Source organism: Colias croceus, chromosome 3, assembly GCF_905220415.1.
Source record: "Colias croceus chromosome 3, ilColCroc2.1".
NCBI classification, from domain to species: Eukaryota; Metazoa; Arthropoda; class Insecta; order Lepidoptera; family Pieridae; genus Colias; species Colias croceus.
In genome coordinates this window covers 5365958-5381972 of record NC_059539.1, presented here as the reverse complement: position 1 = coordinate 5381972, position 16015 = coordinate 5365958, and the positions used below count along the sequence as shown (strand labels likewise).

Here is a 16015-nt window from a genome sequence, read left to right as displayed (position 1 = left end):
GACAGTTCATTTGACAGTTAAATAGTGTTGAGTAGCGTTCCTGTATACGAATTTTAAACTAAAACGTCGTATTCACGGTCCATCTTGACGTACGTCCCGCCAAGGTCATACACGATGCACGACGCAAAACGACCGTGAATAGTCTTGACGTACGTCAATAATTATTATTATTACGTTGCTGGATGTGCACGACGAATTTTTCGTCCAGCGAGCATCCCCACCACCGCGAACGTCGTGCAAGCGCATCGTGCATCGTGCATGCTTGATCGTGAATAGGCTTGCTGTACAGCAGATCAGTGTTGCCAACAGAAATTAATGTAAATACTTGGAAACGTGGCCTATTGATATGATTTTTTTGTGATAACTTAGTAGTTAGTTTAGTTTTGTGATAACGTAGTGAGTACATGAGCAAGCAAGAAACAGTTATTTTATATTTTTATGTACACAGGAAATACCCAATTATCATTACTTTTGGATCAACCTAGTACACATGGACAGTTTATATTCAGAAGTTATTATTTTAAAAGAACTCCAAGGCGAATTGTTGAATAACAAAGATTTTATGCAAAAGTCCACTGCAGAAAAATGGCAATTTATTTTAAAAAAATGTCCTAACGAATTTGTTTGTTTAAAAAAAATGATTAGCTATATTATACTCTCTGTTCCCGCCACTTCAGCATTTACTGAAAGAGTCTTTTCGGTCATGAATGTGAAGTGGCGGGAAGAGAGAAACCGAGCTTCATTAAAAATTAATTAAAAATGAGCTCTTGAAATAAATTTAGATTTGGAATGTTTGGATTCATATAATTCATTTAAAAATAATGAAAAATTCTTAGGTACTGCAAAAAGTACAAAAAAACACATTTTTAAAAATATTTATTTACTCTTTATACATCCAGCACAGTGGATTTCTGGTGGTTTCAGAGGTCTCTTCTGGTGGGTAGCTTGATACTTCGGTGGCAACACTGGCAGCCTTGAGCTGACGTACAGCGGGGATGGACCGTGAATATGCGTCGTGCATCGTGTATGACCTTGGCGGGACGTACGTCAAGATGGACCGTGAATAAGACGCTTAAGTGGACTTTGAGCACAACTTAATTTAAGGTGCACTTAAATTTGAGAGATACTTAAAATTGACTTTTGAGAATACGAAAACAAAGTTCAAGAGCTGCTCAAACGTTTAAGCAGCCCTTAAATATTTGAGTGGCGTTTCAGTATTCGGCCGTTAGTTCCTTATTTGAAGGGTACCCGTAACCTTTGTTATTACCACGGAGCCACTACAGTTGGTTGAGATTAATTTTGATGTTGCTGAAACTATGTTTTAAAATTTCCTAAATAATACCTAGTTACCTAAATACTGAAAACGATAATCTAGTTAACTGATAAATAATAATTAATAATTTAATTCACATAGGGATCATATAATACCTATGGTACCTAACAAATATGATTTCATACCTTAAATCCCTTAGATTATAAGAATTTATAAAACATCATCTAATTATAAATTGGCGGGCTCATCGCTGCATAGCGATTTCTTCCAGACAAGAAGACTTATGCAGAGAAATTAGTTAGGTAGAGTAGAGGTGAAGAGTAGTTAGGACAGCCATGCAGTAGATTAGTAGAGCATGAATATAATACGTAAATAAATTAATAATGTTAGTGTCGCATGTAAATTTATACTAATAGGTAAAACGTTAGTAGTTACAAAAAAATATATGTAAGTACCTACCTATATGTTCGTTCACATTCGTGCAAAAATAGCTGATCGGATCTGTGTGCAATTTTGTACAGAGATAAATAGATCACAGTCTCTGTATACTTATATGTTTAAATTTCGGTTGGCTAATATACATCCAAACACTATGACAAACTTTTGCGTTCAAAATATTAGTAGATAGGATCTACGGTTTACACTAACTATTTAACAAATCGGTTCAGTGGTTTTATTGTAAAGGTAACAAATATTTTTCATCCATTCTCATATTTTTATAAACTTTATAGAATTTTTAAACCGTACTTTCGCATAAGATACATTCTCAAATTCCACAAAAACAACAACTTTGTGGTTAAATAAACTATGTATCCATTATCGGTACATTTCATGATTATATTAAGTATATCAAACAAAACTAATAATTGCCACTAAGTATTGCTTCACATTACTTCCAGTTTTTTATCTCCTAATCTCGGTAAAAATTTGGATTGTAATATTTTATATTTGATGTCGTAAAACGATTATTCTATAGAAACTCAAAGTTTGTCGATATAGAGCTAAGTTAGAGAGCTACAATTATTAGGAACGTCATTAGGTCTAAGGTAGGTAAATCTTCAATTTTATATGTATTTAACGTTTAATTTTATAACAAATAGAAATACTTAGACAAAATTATGTATAAGAAAACTCCTATTCTGCCACAGAAATAAATAATTTTAGGTCAACAATATTTGGAGTTATTTTTTGGTTTGCTTCTCAGAATTATCGGTACGGTAATGTATATAAAACTAAAATATAACCAAGGGCGTATCTTTTTACTTGCTAAAGGAACAATAAAACGCTTTAAAATGTAGATAAAAAACATTTATTAATTGTACTTTTTGTAAACACACAACATACGTAATAATATAATGACAAAAAAAAAGAGAAACATTTATTTCTTTATATGTACCTACTCAATTAAATAAGATCAAAATGTCAGTGATATCAATCAAAATTTCAGAGAAAAAGGCGTTTAATTTACAGTTATTTTTTTTACCTAAATAAAAGTAAGACACAATTCATTTAAAAATTAATGTTTTCATAACAATATGTAACATGATAATTGCACACATGTCATTTTAATGGTAAAATACTTAAGTATTCAAAATTTTAACATAATAATTATGAGTGATTTCGAGAGAGTTTGATAATGTTTAGAGCTAGTTCCCCGTTGCATTATCATAAATTGCAGTTTTGTAAAACATAATTATTATGAAGAGAAATTTAATAAAATATATGCACCGTTTACGCAATAACTACCTACTATTATAAATAACAAACACATTAATATGCACAAAAGCAAACAAATTAGCATGTACCATAAATAATACGAATTATATCATTTTCGGAAGTGTATATTTAGCCTTTGTTGTGTAACATAAGAAAAGATACACGGTATGCAAATTAATAGGTGAGCTGAAAATATACTATATACATAATATAATGACATTCTAAAAAAAATGCCTGATTAAATGAAATCATAACCCTCTGTTTCTCTATTGAATATGGTTCCTAGTCCTTACGATAAAAACAAAGTAAAATGTAAATACATAGCAAATATTCAGCATTCAATGTCAACAATTTATTTTAAGGCCTCTTATTTTCTATTCACTACTTCATTATTAACGTAACAAATATACAATCAAAACACACCACATTTGATGATAACATACTTTTCATCAACAAAATTAACACAATCTCCCACAAATTGACCCATTTTTTGTGCCAACTAATATAACTGTAATCATTAATTTAAAATTTGTTTACTATGACATTTCATTTTTGCTTCCGTATGTATTATATAAATAAACAGTAACAATTAGTCAGCAAATTCAATAGGTCAACTTTTAACATAACACAATAACTTACACAATTCTAAAAATTACAAGAACTAATTAATAATTCAACACTTCCAAAGACATTAAACTTAAATGGTGTGTCAATTCTACATTACCAATACTCTAAAAATTGTAGTAAAATTAAAAGTCGTCAAAATACATAAATGAGATCGCCTCAAAATTACCTTATAATAACTTAAAACTTAATTTAATTCAGAAAATGAATAAATGCATATAAGCAATACTTATTGCCTAATTTGTCTAATTATAAGATCAAAGTGAAAAAGGTTTTTCGTAAGAAAATGGTAAGAAATGGCAAGTCATAATATAAAAGAATAAATAAAAGTACATTGAGGATTAAAAGAGTGCTAATAACTAGAGGTAGGTAAAAGTAAAATTTCGTTGATTATTAATTCTCAATGTAAAACTTGATCTTATGATTAATATCTATTCGAATATTTGCTCTCTGGGTATGCCTACTCACTATAGAAAAAAAAGTTGCTATAGCTTATGGATAGCACATGCTGATTAGCGAGTACGGCAGAGAGCAGGGGCTTGCCAGCGAGCGCGACGGTGAGCTCGCTCTAGTCTGATATACACCTTAATGTATATCAGACAACGATTCAATTGATATACTCTCTAAGGAATAACTAATATACATATTATATGTATACCCAATCCGTGTCATTTTGGTTATTAACACTAATATTACAAAGTGTACTTTGTATATACCATACCATATCCGTGTCACTTCATTTACGTTACATAGCACTAGTACTATAATAGTTGCACTCGTGTTGCTAGGACAGCACATGGTTGTGAGCAACTATGGCAGAGAACAGCGGCGTTTCACAGTACTAGTACTAGTTGCACTAGTGTTGCTAAGACAGCACATGGTGGTGAGCAACTATGGCAGAGAGCAGCGGCGTTTCACAGTACTAGTACTAGTTGCACTAGTGTTGCTAAGACAGCACATGGTGGTGAGCAACTATGGCAGAGAGCAGCTGCGTTTCACAGTGCTAGTTCTAGTTGCACAAGTTTTGCTAGGACACCACATGGTGATTAGGTAGAATGGCGGAGATCAGCGGCGTTTCACAGTACTAGTACTAGTTGCACTAGTGGTGCTAGGACAGCACATGGTGGTGAGCAACTATGGCAGAGAGCAGCTGCGTTGCACAGTGCTAGTTCTAGTTGCACAACTTTTGCTAAGACAGCACATGGTGGTTAGCGAGTATAGCGGAGAGCAGCGGCTTGTCAGCGAGCGCAGCAGCCAGCTCGCTCTCGTCCCAGTTGAGGCGCAGACGGCGCGCCCGGGACGCGCCCGCGCACACGCGCAGCGCGCCGCGCGCCTCCAGCAGCGAGCACGCGCCCGACATCTCGCTCATGTCCAACGCTGCTATGTTGCGGGACGCCGCCACCCTGTAATATATACATATACATATTATGTATTTAGGATATTCCAAACGACGCGTGGCACTCGGGGACTGCCGTGGTAAAGCTATTGCATGCTATGCCTTCAAGCCACACCTCCGCCCGACGGAGTGGGGAGCGTGAGGTTTTTTCGTTACGGAATTTCTCGATTCGGTCCCCGCGCTCAAGGCCCGCGATAGAAGCTATGCAATAGCTTAAAAAAAACGAAAAGTAGGCTTTGCCCTTTTCTAGCCTGTGAATTATGTCAATACAAGACCTTTGTGACGTAAAATTTAAAAACTACCTGTGCTCATTGAGTACGAAATTGTTGACAATATGCATTTATTTAGCATTGAAGTCTATCTATGATTGTCACGAGTCATGAGGGTTTTATTGGAACCATAACGTGACTTTCGCGGTATAATCTTTTAATTTGACCATGACGCGTTGTGACAATTTTTAGCAACATTTTCAAAATGAAGTTGCAAAAAAGTAAATAAAATATATGTTCCTGTAATTTTTGAAATTATAATATGCTGGAAATCACTATGTACATAATAATTATGATAACTTACTTTTTATAGACATCATGTAGTTTGCCCATAACAATTTCTTTGTTTCTGCCTTTAGTGAGCATTAACAACAAACTACAAAGTATTAATTTCTGTTGCATCGGCATTCCTTCCTCTACATCTGTATCAATCGTCCTAGAACCCCCATAAACATCATTTAAGACTTCCAGAACTTGTTTTAATTCTACAGTTACGGTAGAGTCATTCATGATAGTGTCCACTGATTTATGTTCAGCAAATTTACTGCGTTTAGCTACTTCTATAACCCTGCGTCCTATGTCCAGGGCTCTTCTCATATCTCCTGACACTGCAGCTATTTTAGCTGCAAATATTATTATGCGAATGTCTTAATTTTCAACAGTTTAAATTCAGCAGAAATAATACTATTGCAGAAAATTATTGTTACAATTAAAATAAAATATAAAAGGCAAAGTATCTGTTAAATGTATGTTTAATTGAAGTAAATCTTACCTGCCAACATTTGCAAAGCCGGTGGTGAAAAAACATTTGTTTTATCCTGATTTGCTAAAACTTTCGTAAAAATGTTTATAATTTGCTGCTTTGTGTATGGGGCGAAATGTAGGGTCAAAGGCCTTAAAGAGCATCTAGCTTGTAGCCGAGGAAGTGTCCTCTCTGTCAGATCTAAGGCGTTTGCTATGCCTATTAATACAATCCGTGAATCAGGAAGAGCAGGCCATTCAAATATTGTATATAAGACAGATTGTCTCTTACTATCTAATTGGTCTATTTCGTCTAAAACTAGGAGGCTGTGAATAAAAGGTTATAAATTGAATAAAAGAATAAAACATGTAATTAAAATATATATTTCTGCCCAAGGCCCTAGATCCAAATGCTCCTAGTGAAGAACTCTAAAAATATAGGTAACAAATCACTACAGGTACTACACTAAAAATATAGGTAACAAAAACTTACATCATTTTGTGTTCTTTGGTAAAATATTTCTCAATTGCATTAAGACATGCCTTTTCACTTGTTCCTGATGTTTTCAGTTGTAATTCTTTACAAAACCTACTATAAATGCTTGCAGCAGATTTGACCATTGTACAATTTATATAAACTTGTTTATACCCTTCTTTGAACTGTAATGAAACATTATAAGATATATGTTATGTTGAATCTTAGTTATTTACAGTTTTAAGTGAGACAAAAAGCTGACCATTATTCCACCAAGGAAAATGAGCCTATCAAATTTATGTAATGTATATAAATACACATTGTATAAGATTAATAGAAATTAACAAGTATAAAGTTTATTTAATTACCTTTTTTAATTGTAAAATATAAGACAAACTGGCTGTTTTGCCTGTCCCCGGTTGTCCAGAAATATATAATGATGCAGATTTTTCCTTGTCAAGATTTTCAGTCAAAAATGAATCCAGAAAATCAATTTCCTTCTCTCTACTTGTTAAGGGTTGCAATGAAATATCAGCACCTCTAAAAGATTCAATATTAATAATTATGTTCCATGTAATCCATACTATCCATACTAATATTATAAATGCGAAAGTAACTCTGTCTGTCTATCTGTCTGTTACTCAACTACTTAAACAATTTGCATGAAATTTGGTATAGAGATATTTTGATACCCGAGAAAGGACATAGACTACTTTTTACCCCGGGACATAGGATAGGTTTTATCCTGGCAATCCCACGGGAACAGGAACTATGCGGGTTTTTCTTTGACTGCGCGAGCGAAGCTGCGGGTGGAAAGCTAGTTCACAATAAAATGATAACACTGATGTCACTACACATACAAGATCTCAATAAAATGTTACAGGACATTTATTCAGGATGGAATAAAAAATTGATATTCACTTACTCGGTAACATCATCTTGATTTTGGTCTTTGGTAATGTTTTTTGTCTTAGTAATCTTTGGTGGTGAACAATTATCTGTAATAAAATTTTTATTACATAAATAAATACCTATAATTAAATTGGGATATTGACATTGTGTCACCTCACTCACCATCATCAGTTAAAATATTTTTAGACACTCTCTTTTTCCGTGTGGCACAGTCAATATTCAAAATATTTTCATTTTCGATATTTGCCTTATTTTTGTTGCCCAGACATGTTCTTTTGCGCTGCTTAAAAGGAATTGTAGACTGTAGGGTAGCCATTAGATATTTTTATACCTGTAAGGAGTAAGCACCCTCTTAGTTGGAATATTTCATATAGATGCCTTTCCTCCAAGATAGATGTCAGCAATAATGCACTACATATCAATAAAATGGTAATTTTTATGTGTGGTTGTACATGTTTGGAATGGAATGAATTGAATGCTATTGAAAGAGTATTGAAAGATAATGGTAATATATAATGGTAATTTTTAAGGTTTCTAGAATCTGTGATACGAGTTCAGACTGTAGAACTTTTAATATAGTGGCACTAACCTATTCTTCACTACTTCGAATATGTTTTATTTAAACCAGTAGATACGTTTTTCACTTGTTAGGACACTTGGTATGTTTTCATAATTAACTTTGTAAAACACTACATGGAATTCACCTAATAATTTATAAATAAAAATAAATCTGTAAAAAACAGTGAAGTCTGAAGAACGAATTGGCATTTGGCGCGAAACCTGACTGAAGCAACATATAGGTATTAGGTACCTATACTCAGACTGAAGTCAATAGAAGTCGAAATACAAAGACAAGAGAATATTCGAAATTTGACGTAACAGCCCACAGAGTGATTATGAATTAGGTTACGGACGTGCCTTGGACGTGCCAACACCTTCCCAATGCTTCCCAACCTTAGAGCGGGCGCGCACGAGCATCTTAGTTGCCCGGCAACTATTTTGTCTCTGTCGCTGTCTCCTCGCAAAGTTTTGAACGATGCGCACACGAAAGCGACAGCAACGCAACTTTTTCTTTAGAGCTAGCGCGCACGAGCAACTTTGTCTCCGCAACTATTTTGTCTCCGCAACTATTTTGTCTCTCCAGCCATGGGCTAGTATGAAAGTGCGCGTACGTAGCGACGCAACTCCCGGGAGACTTTTTTGTCCGCGGGTTCGGAGACAAGCCCGCGACGCAATTGTCGCCCTATCTATTGGTTTCAATGCAAGTGCGCGCACGGCGACAAAAATGTTGCCTGTCGGCGGCCGCCGGCCAGTTGCCGCGTAACCGGCGTAGCGATAATACGTATTTATGTCAACGTATTTATTCTCGTACACAGTAGTTTTAACCGACTTCAAAAAAAAGGAGGAGGTTATCAATTCGGCCGGTATATTTTTTTTATGTATGTACATCGATTACTCCGAGGTTTCTGAACCGATTTACGTGACTCTTTTTTTGTTTGATGCAGAATGGTGTGGGATTGGTCCCATAAAATTTATTCGGATAAGCCCAGTAGTTTTTATTTTGTGAGCATTTTTGTCTGATCTCGATGACTTAATTGAAATGTAGCAAGTAACTTTGATTCATTTTCAGGTAACCGATTGAACTGAAATTTTGTATACGTATGTAAATTGGATAGCGATGAAACATTATCATGACATAGAGCTGATTTGATGATGGAATCGGAAGGTGGCCATACGAACTTAGTAATATATTGACTCAACTTTATCGAGTTTGGGCTCGTTTGATTCGTGTTGAAAAATACACTAAAAAGTATTAAATAAAAATAACTTCGTTAAAACCGTCTTCGGTTTCTAAGGACAAGAGCACAGACCACAACCGTCTCTTCGAAATCCATGTTGATAAATGCAGAAAATTTTAAAAAAAAAGTTGCGTTGCTGTCGCTTTCGTGTGCGCATCGTTCAAAACTTTGCGAGGAGACAGCGACAGAGACAAAATAGTTGCCGGGCAACTAAGTTGCTCGTGCGCGCCCGCTCTTAAAATTTTCTGCATTTATCAACATGGATTTCGAAGAGACGGTTGTGGTCTGTGCTCTTGTCCTTAGAAACCGAAGACGGTTTTAACGAAGTTATTTTTATTTAATACTTTTTAGTGTATTTTTCAACACGAATCAAACGAGCCCAAACTCGATAAAGTTGAGTCAATATATTACTAAGTTCCTATGGCCACCTTCCGATTCCATCATCAAATCAGCTCTATGTCATGATAATGTTTCATCGCTATCCAATTTACATACGTATACAAAATTTCAGTTCAATCGGTTACCTGGAAATGAATCAAAGTTACTTGCTACATTTCAATTAAGTCATCGAGATCAGACAAAACGACGACGATCGAAACATAAGAAAATAAGTATCCTCAATGACTAAAATTGCACGTAAGTTAACTAAATAGGTCATTGTAGACGATCGAAACATCGTCTACAATGACCTATTTAGTTAACTTACGTGCAATTTTAGTCATTGAGGTAATTAAGCATCTCATTCTTCATGTAAAAAACAAAAAAAATAATCATAAGAGTCAAAAATATTCAAAATATTCAATTGAATAGCCGAAAAATTGGTGCATTTTCATAAAAAAGATTAAAACTCGAATATCTCGAAAACGGTTAAGTTTAGGATGGGGGGTTAAATAGTGAAATCATTCAGAAATGATGTGTACTACATGCCCTTAACGTTAATAAATTAATAAATATAAGTTAATAAATAGTATATAATATACTCTAAGTTCCCAACTGTTCCCAACATCCTGTCTTAATTCTTATTCCATTTAATTGTGTGTGCAACCTTTACGGTATAACCACTAAATAATCATACTGTTATAACCAAGAAGCTTATGTTATAACAAACATATTTTGTAATAAACAAATTGTTTTAACTTTTTTTAAAATTTATTTTAGTCCATTCTCCTTCGAAGCTTTAATAATTTAATATGTATTTGTATTTTTGTCTGTGTTTACTTGAGGATGTTAGTACGAGATCCGGCTGCAGGATTAGTGCGTTCATCGGTTTTTTGCTGAAAACCGAATTTTTATGTATATTTATAATTAGGAGAATATATATCGACTAGGTTGCCAGTCAAAATTTGGCCGCAAGCATGTTTAATTAAAATTTTTCTAATCGATTTTTGGGAAAAAAATTCGTTCACTTGTTTTTTGAATAAAATGTAGTCTACATCACGGCAAATGATATAAAGATTCAAAAAAATCACGGTTGCCGTTTTTCACCTGGCCGCAACATCTTGGCAGCCTGGTGCAAACAGGTATGATTTCGATTCATTTTTACGTTCATAACGTACATTTATGAATCATATATCAAATTAAAGCTAATTTTTTTCTATTTATTATCATATATGGTTGCCTAATTAAATCCGGCCGCAAATAAGGGTTGTCGGCTGTTAAAAATTATACACCGACGCATTCGCGTGCGGCAGCGAAACAACGAGAAAAAGAGAGGATCGGCTGTTAATTATATTAAATCAATATTACTTTTTAAATTTGTCATTTTGAAAAGGACGACATATTTTCTTTCACTCAACCTTAAATATTCAACATCTTTAACAGCCGGCAACCCTTATTTGCGGCCGGATTTAATTAGGCAACCGTATATGATAATAAATAGAAAAAAATTAGCTTTAATTTGATATATGATTCATAAATGTACGTTATGAACGTAAAAATGAATCGAAATCATACCTGTTTGCACCAGGCTGCCAAGATATTGCGGCCAGGTGAAAAGCGGCAACCGTGATTTTTTTGAATCTTTATATCATTTGCCGTGATGTAGACTAAATTTTATTCAAAAAAACAAGTGAACGAATTTTTTTCCCAAAAATCGATTAGAAAAATTTTAATTAAACATGCTTGCGGCCAAATTTTGACTGGCAACCTAGTCGATATATATTCTCCTAATTATAAATATACATAAAAATTCGGTTTTCAGCAAAAAACCGATGAACGCACTAATCCTGCAGCCGGATCTTAGACTATGTCGTCCGATGTGGTCGTAATTTTGACTTTTGTCTTTTTGAGTCTGTTACTCATAACAGGGTAATATATGTTCTGTGCTCATAACTCTATGATTTATCTCTATGATATATCGCAAATCGCAATTAAATATTATTTACATATGTACTGAATGAATGAGTTTAATTTAAATTGTAAAAACTGTACAAATTAGAGCTTGCTGTCTAAGTTCGTGAAAATGAAAATCTAAAGTGGATTAAACTATGTAAAGTTCATAAACTTTCTGCTTGTAGCATATTTATCGTGTGCCAGCTGCTTTTGCTGTGTGTTTAGTGACGCTGTGCAACGAAATGTAAAAATGGTTACTTCTAATAAACAAACGGAAAAGAAAGTTGTAAAAATGACTGCACAAAGCAACAACGCTGTTGTCCCTCATAGAACTCTCTTGGGTGAAGTAAATGAACATATTACATGTCCATTATGTCGTGGTTATTATATCGATGCTACCACCATCGTCGAATGTTTACACTCTTTTTGTCGTAGTTGTATTATAAAGCATCTTCAGGTTAAAAAATATTGCCCAGTATGTGAAATGATGATAAATTCTGCAAAACCTAATATTAAACTAGATAAGGCACTTCAAGACATAGTTTACAAATTGGTACCAGGCCTTTTCCAAAAAGAAATGGAACGTCGCCAGCAATTTTATTCTTCTCGGCCTGGTCCAGCAGCATCAGCAACTCCAGAACAACGAGGAGAAGACACAGAGCGAATTATATTTAGTCCAGAAGATGTTATTTCATTTTCCTTAGAATATTCTGATGTAACTGATACTGACAGCATCTCTAGTAAATCATCTGATAGTAATGAATCACAATCAACATCAACAACTGCAAGAAGGTATTTGCAATGTCCTGCTGTTGTTAATATTAGTCATCTAAAGAAATTTCTCAGCATGAAATTTGATATTGATAGCACACAATTTGCTATTGATATATTGTACAAAAGAGTACCTTTGCCCGACTATTATACATTAATGGACATTGCTTATATCTATAATTGGAAGAGAAATGAACCTATGCGATTTTTTTACCAAATTATTGATTATGTTGCAATTCGAAACAGATTATTTGATTTAAATAGGAAGGGGTCTCAATTGCAGGACAAGAAAGCATCCCCTCCTGTTACAGAAGATACTCATTCTAACAGCCCTATAACTAACACAAATGACCTTGCATCAGAAGCCTCTTCAGGTGCTGCTAGCCCTATGTTAGATGAGAACAATGCTAAAAAATCAAATGACCCTTTAAAAAAGAGTAATAATATATCTGGCAGTCATAAATCAAATCAAGAACCAAGCTCCACCCAGAGAAGTAATTCACCTATAAAGAAAAATGATGATGAAGATGAAAAATCACAGTTCCTTAATTCTTTTGAATTGACGGCTAAGAACAGTTCATCCTCAGCCAAAACATCTCCCACCAAAAATGCATCAGATAATGCTCCAACGGAAAATAAAGTTCCAACCCCAAACACATCAAAAAATGAAGATACATTAAAACGAAAGTTCCATGTGGGAAATAATCTACCAGAAATGAAAAAAGTAAAAATTGAGCTTGAAAAAGCAAAATTACCAGTATCTCAAATTGTGTCATCATCTAATACTAATTCTAAAACAGCCAGTATCAATGAGAAAAATATAAAAAATGTAGAGCAAAACAAAACAGTTGACAATACCCCAAAAGGCACACAGTCAGGAAGCAATATAACTAGTACAACATTGGCATCAAAAGATTCCAAACAGTCTAGTACTTTGCCAAAACAAACAGATAATGCAGGACAGAAAAGAACCATAGCTGAATCCCAAAACAATCTTACACCTAAACGTAAACCAGAAATTATGTCCACATCTTCTCCTTCACTACAGAAAACTGTTTCTCCTCTTAAAATTCAGTTATCTAAAACAGATTCCCCGTCATTAATAAATAATAAATCAAATGAAACACCAAAAGGAGTTACCAAGAAAATGCCCGATTTAAAACCAAGCACAACAGGAACAGCAGCTTCAAGCAAAACTCATCTTTCTGGGAAATTAAGAATGGATCTTTTGGCAAACAATAGTGATCCCACTATTGACCGAAGTAAAATTTTATCTCAAGTTAAAACATCAGTAACTGCAAGTGGGCAAAATACAGGAGATAATCTAAAATCATTATTTGATTCCTGTAAAATTAATATACCTTCTTCATTATCAATAACCCTAACTGATCAAAAGAGCCCTTCTGATCCACCTATTTCTGAACAAAAGAAAAATATAATCAATAAGAACCTCATAAATCCCACCAATAGTACTAATCATAAAGCACCAAGCCCTCCTGTACACAATTATATTGAAATCAAGAAACTTCCCGAAACTGATACAAAAAAGGCGACAAAACCAGAGAGTGCAACAGATACAAAATCAAATATACAAAAATCTGACAGTAGTGAGGTGAAACCTAAATCAAATAATAAAAGTAGTGAGACATCTGCTAAAGGACCAATACCAAACTTAAAACCCATTGCTGATACTAAATTGGCTAAACAAAGTGGAAACACAGCTGCACCAATTACATTCCAACAGACATTTGAACAACAATTACAATCTCTTACAACAGAAACAAAAGTGAAAGTGCCCAAAAATAAAGCACAGGTACCAAAACTTGTACCAGCTACACCAAAAGCATTTAGTGCGGCAAATAAATTGAACAATGCTAATTCAAAACTTCCAACTGGTGCTTCTTCAGGTGAAAACAAAGCGACAACTGCTCTTGATTTATCAACTCCTCACACTATACAAAGCCAATTAGGCCCTCAACAAACAAAAGCTTTTGAAACTATGCAGTCTATTGCCAATTTAGCAAAAAAACAAAACTTACCTCCTAAATCAATTCCCTTGACTTTATCACAAGATGTGTTTCCAAGTGTATCTAGAAGACCTATTACAACTCCATCACCATTAAGAATTCCCACTGGTAATAACAATGCTCATGTAAAATTAGAGAAGCCTCCTACAAATATATCTCAGTTAAGTGCTAGACAAGAAATGCCAAAGCAAATAATGGCTCACAAATCAACAAATCAAATTCATCCCACAGTTTCGAATGTCCCCTCACCTAATTATCAGGGAGCTCAGCCATCAAATACTTCTGCACAACCATCACCACGGTCTCAAACTCGTTCACCAAGCTCATCTCCAAAATTGGTAATAGCAGAAGAAAAGCAAACAAGTACTGCATCTGCAGACCAGAATCAGTCTAGCACGCCTCTGAATCCCCAGCTGTCAAATATATTTGCTCCTCGATGTGAGTCTCCTAAAGACACACACACCCATACTAAACCAGGCCTAAAACCAATGAAACCCTTAATACCTACTAGTAAATTACCTTCTATTCGCCAACCCATAACTCCTACATTAAATGCCAATACTGCAATGAGCTCTCAAGCTGATTATTTATCACATGCCATATTTAGGCATCAAATGGAAATGCAAAGTGCTTGGTTAAAGGCACAAAGACAATATGACATATTAAAAAACATGCCCAATATGGCCATTCAGAGTCAAAACGATTTTACTAATAAAGATAAACAATAAGGCTTAAAACCGCTAGTTTTTCACAAGGCTAGGCGAAAATTCAGTTGTTTTTGTAAGTTAAATGAGATGTTTAAAACAAAACAACATTATTTTAATTATGAAGAAATTTGTAATTTTATTATTTTAATTTAAGGATTTTTTTATTGTATTAAAAAAGCTGTAAAATATTAGATCCTAATTTTTTATTAGTTTAAGTATATGTATCAAAATAATGATTTGAAACTTTTCTGTAAAATAATGTATTAATTAAAATTATTTAAAAAAAACTTTCTTTGGGTATATATTATGGCTCATTCTTGTAGTAATTGCTTATTATGTTTATTTTTATATTTAAATGTACTTTCATATATTTATTAGTTAATGTAGTATGGGTAACTTTGGTTGTTTCTAATTTGGAATGAACCGTTTTTTCTATTAGATTTATTATTTTTTATTTGATTATTGATGTTTTGTATAATTTTTTTTTTATGTTCGTTGATATTGAAAATCAATATAAGTAGAAAGTACTTATAAATTTAGTAAATCGGGTCATTTCGGGTCTACATGGAAAATACCTACTAAGAAAATGTAAAACTTTGTGATTTTCTATATCATATTAGGATAATCATAATCAAAGTTACCCAATTTCAAAATGATACATTTAAACTATACATAAGTTATTTAAGTGGTTTTATAGTTGGCTTTATTACTAGAAATTATATTATGTATACATTCAAGAGAAAAACGAATAATATAATATGGTTCACATCCAACATGAGTGTAGGTAGGCAGCTACCAATGAAAAACTTTATAAATTTTGTATTTTAATAAAATAATAGGATTAGTTTACAATGTACAAATGGAATTAAATCATCTGAAAATTGTGTGTATGAAATAAATAGGTATAAGAAATCAATTCGTGTAATTATTTATAATATTTAAAAAATTTTCATCATTTTGCTCAATAATATTTT

General features: G+C 33.6%; 2 protein-coding genes across 2 annotated transcripts; one reads left to right on the top strand and one right to left on the bottom strand.

Annotated features, from left to right (window-relative positions):
* Positions 1–2566: 2566 nt before the first annotated feature.
* Positions 2567–8195, bottom strand: LOC123705994 (cell division control protein 6 homolog). Its single transcript, XM_045655114.1, has 8 exons — positions 7996–8195; positions 7569–7737; positions 7420–7492; positions 6863–7034; positions 6513–6679; positions 6051–6346; positions 5583–5901; positions 2567–5016 (listed from the first exon to the last, which is right to left on the bottom strand). Exons 2-8 carry the CDS (start codon positions 7720–7722, stop codon positions 4803–4805), a joined length of 1395 nt encoding a protein of 464 aa, XP_045511070.1. The 5' UTR covers positions 7723–7737; positions 7996–8195; the 3' UTR covers positions 2567–4802.
* A 3361-nt stretch (positions 8196–11556) lies between these two features.
* LOC123705991 (polycomb group protein Psc-like) lies at positions 11557–15957 on the top strand. Its single transcript, XM_045655112.1, has one exon. It carries the CDS (start codon positions 11787–11789, stop codon positions 15060–15062), a length of 3276 nt encoding a protein of 1091 aa, XP_045511068.1. The 5' UTR covers positions 11557–11786; the 3' UTR covers positions 15063–15957.
* Positions 15958–16015: the final 58 nt, after the last annotated feature.

Excerpts from the sequence above, each read along its gene's own strand:
- LOC123705994 (XM_045655114.1), bottom strand. The coding sequence starts at position 7,722 with ATGGCTACCCTACAGTCTACAATTCCTTTTAAGCAGCGCAAAAGAACA. Across the intron at positions 6,680-6,862 it reads ATATTTTACAATTAAAAAAG|TTCAAAGAAGGGTATAAACA; the intron begins GTAATTAAATAA and ends GTTTCATTACAG. Across the intron at positions 5,017-5,582 it reads CTACATGATGTCTATAAAAA|GGTGGCGGCGTCCCGCAACA; the intron begins GTAAGTTATCAT and ends TATATATTACAG.
- LOC123705991 (XM_045655112.1), top strand. The coding sequence starts at position 11,787 with ATGGTTACTTCTAATAAACAAACGGAAAAGAAAGTTGTAAAAATGACT.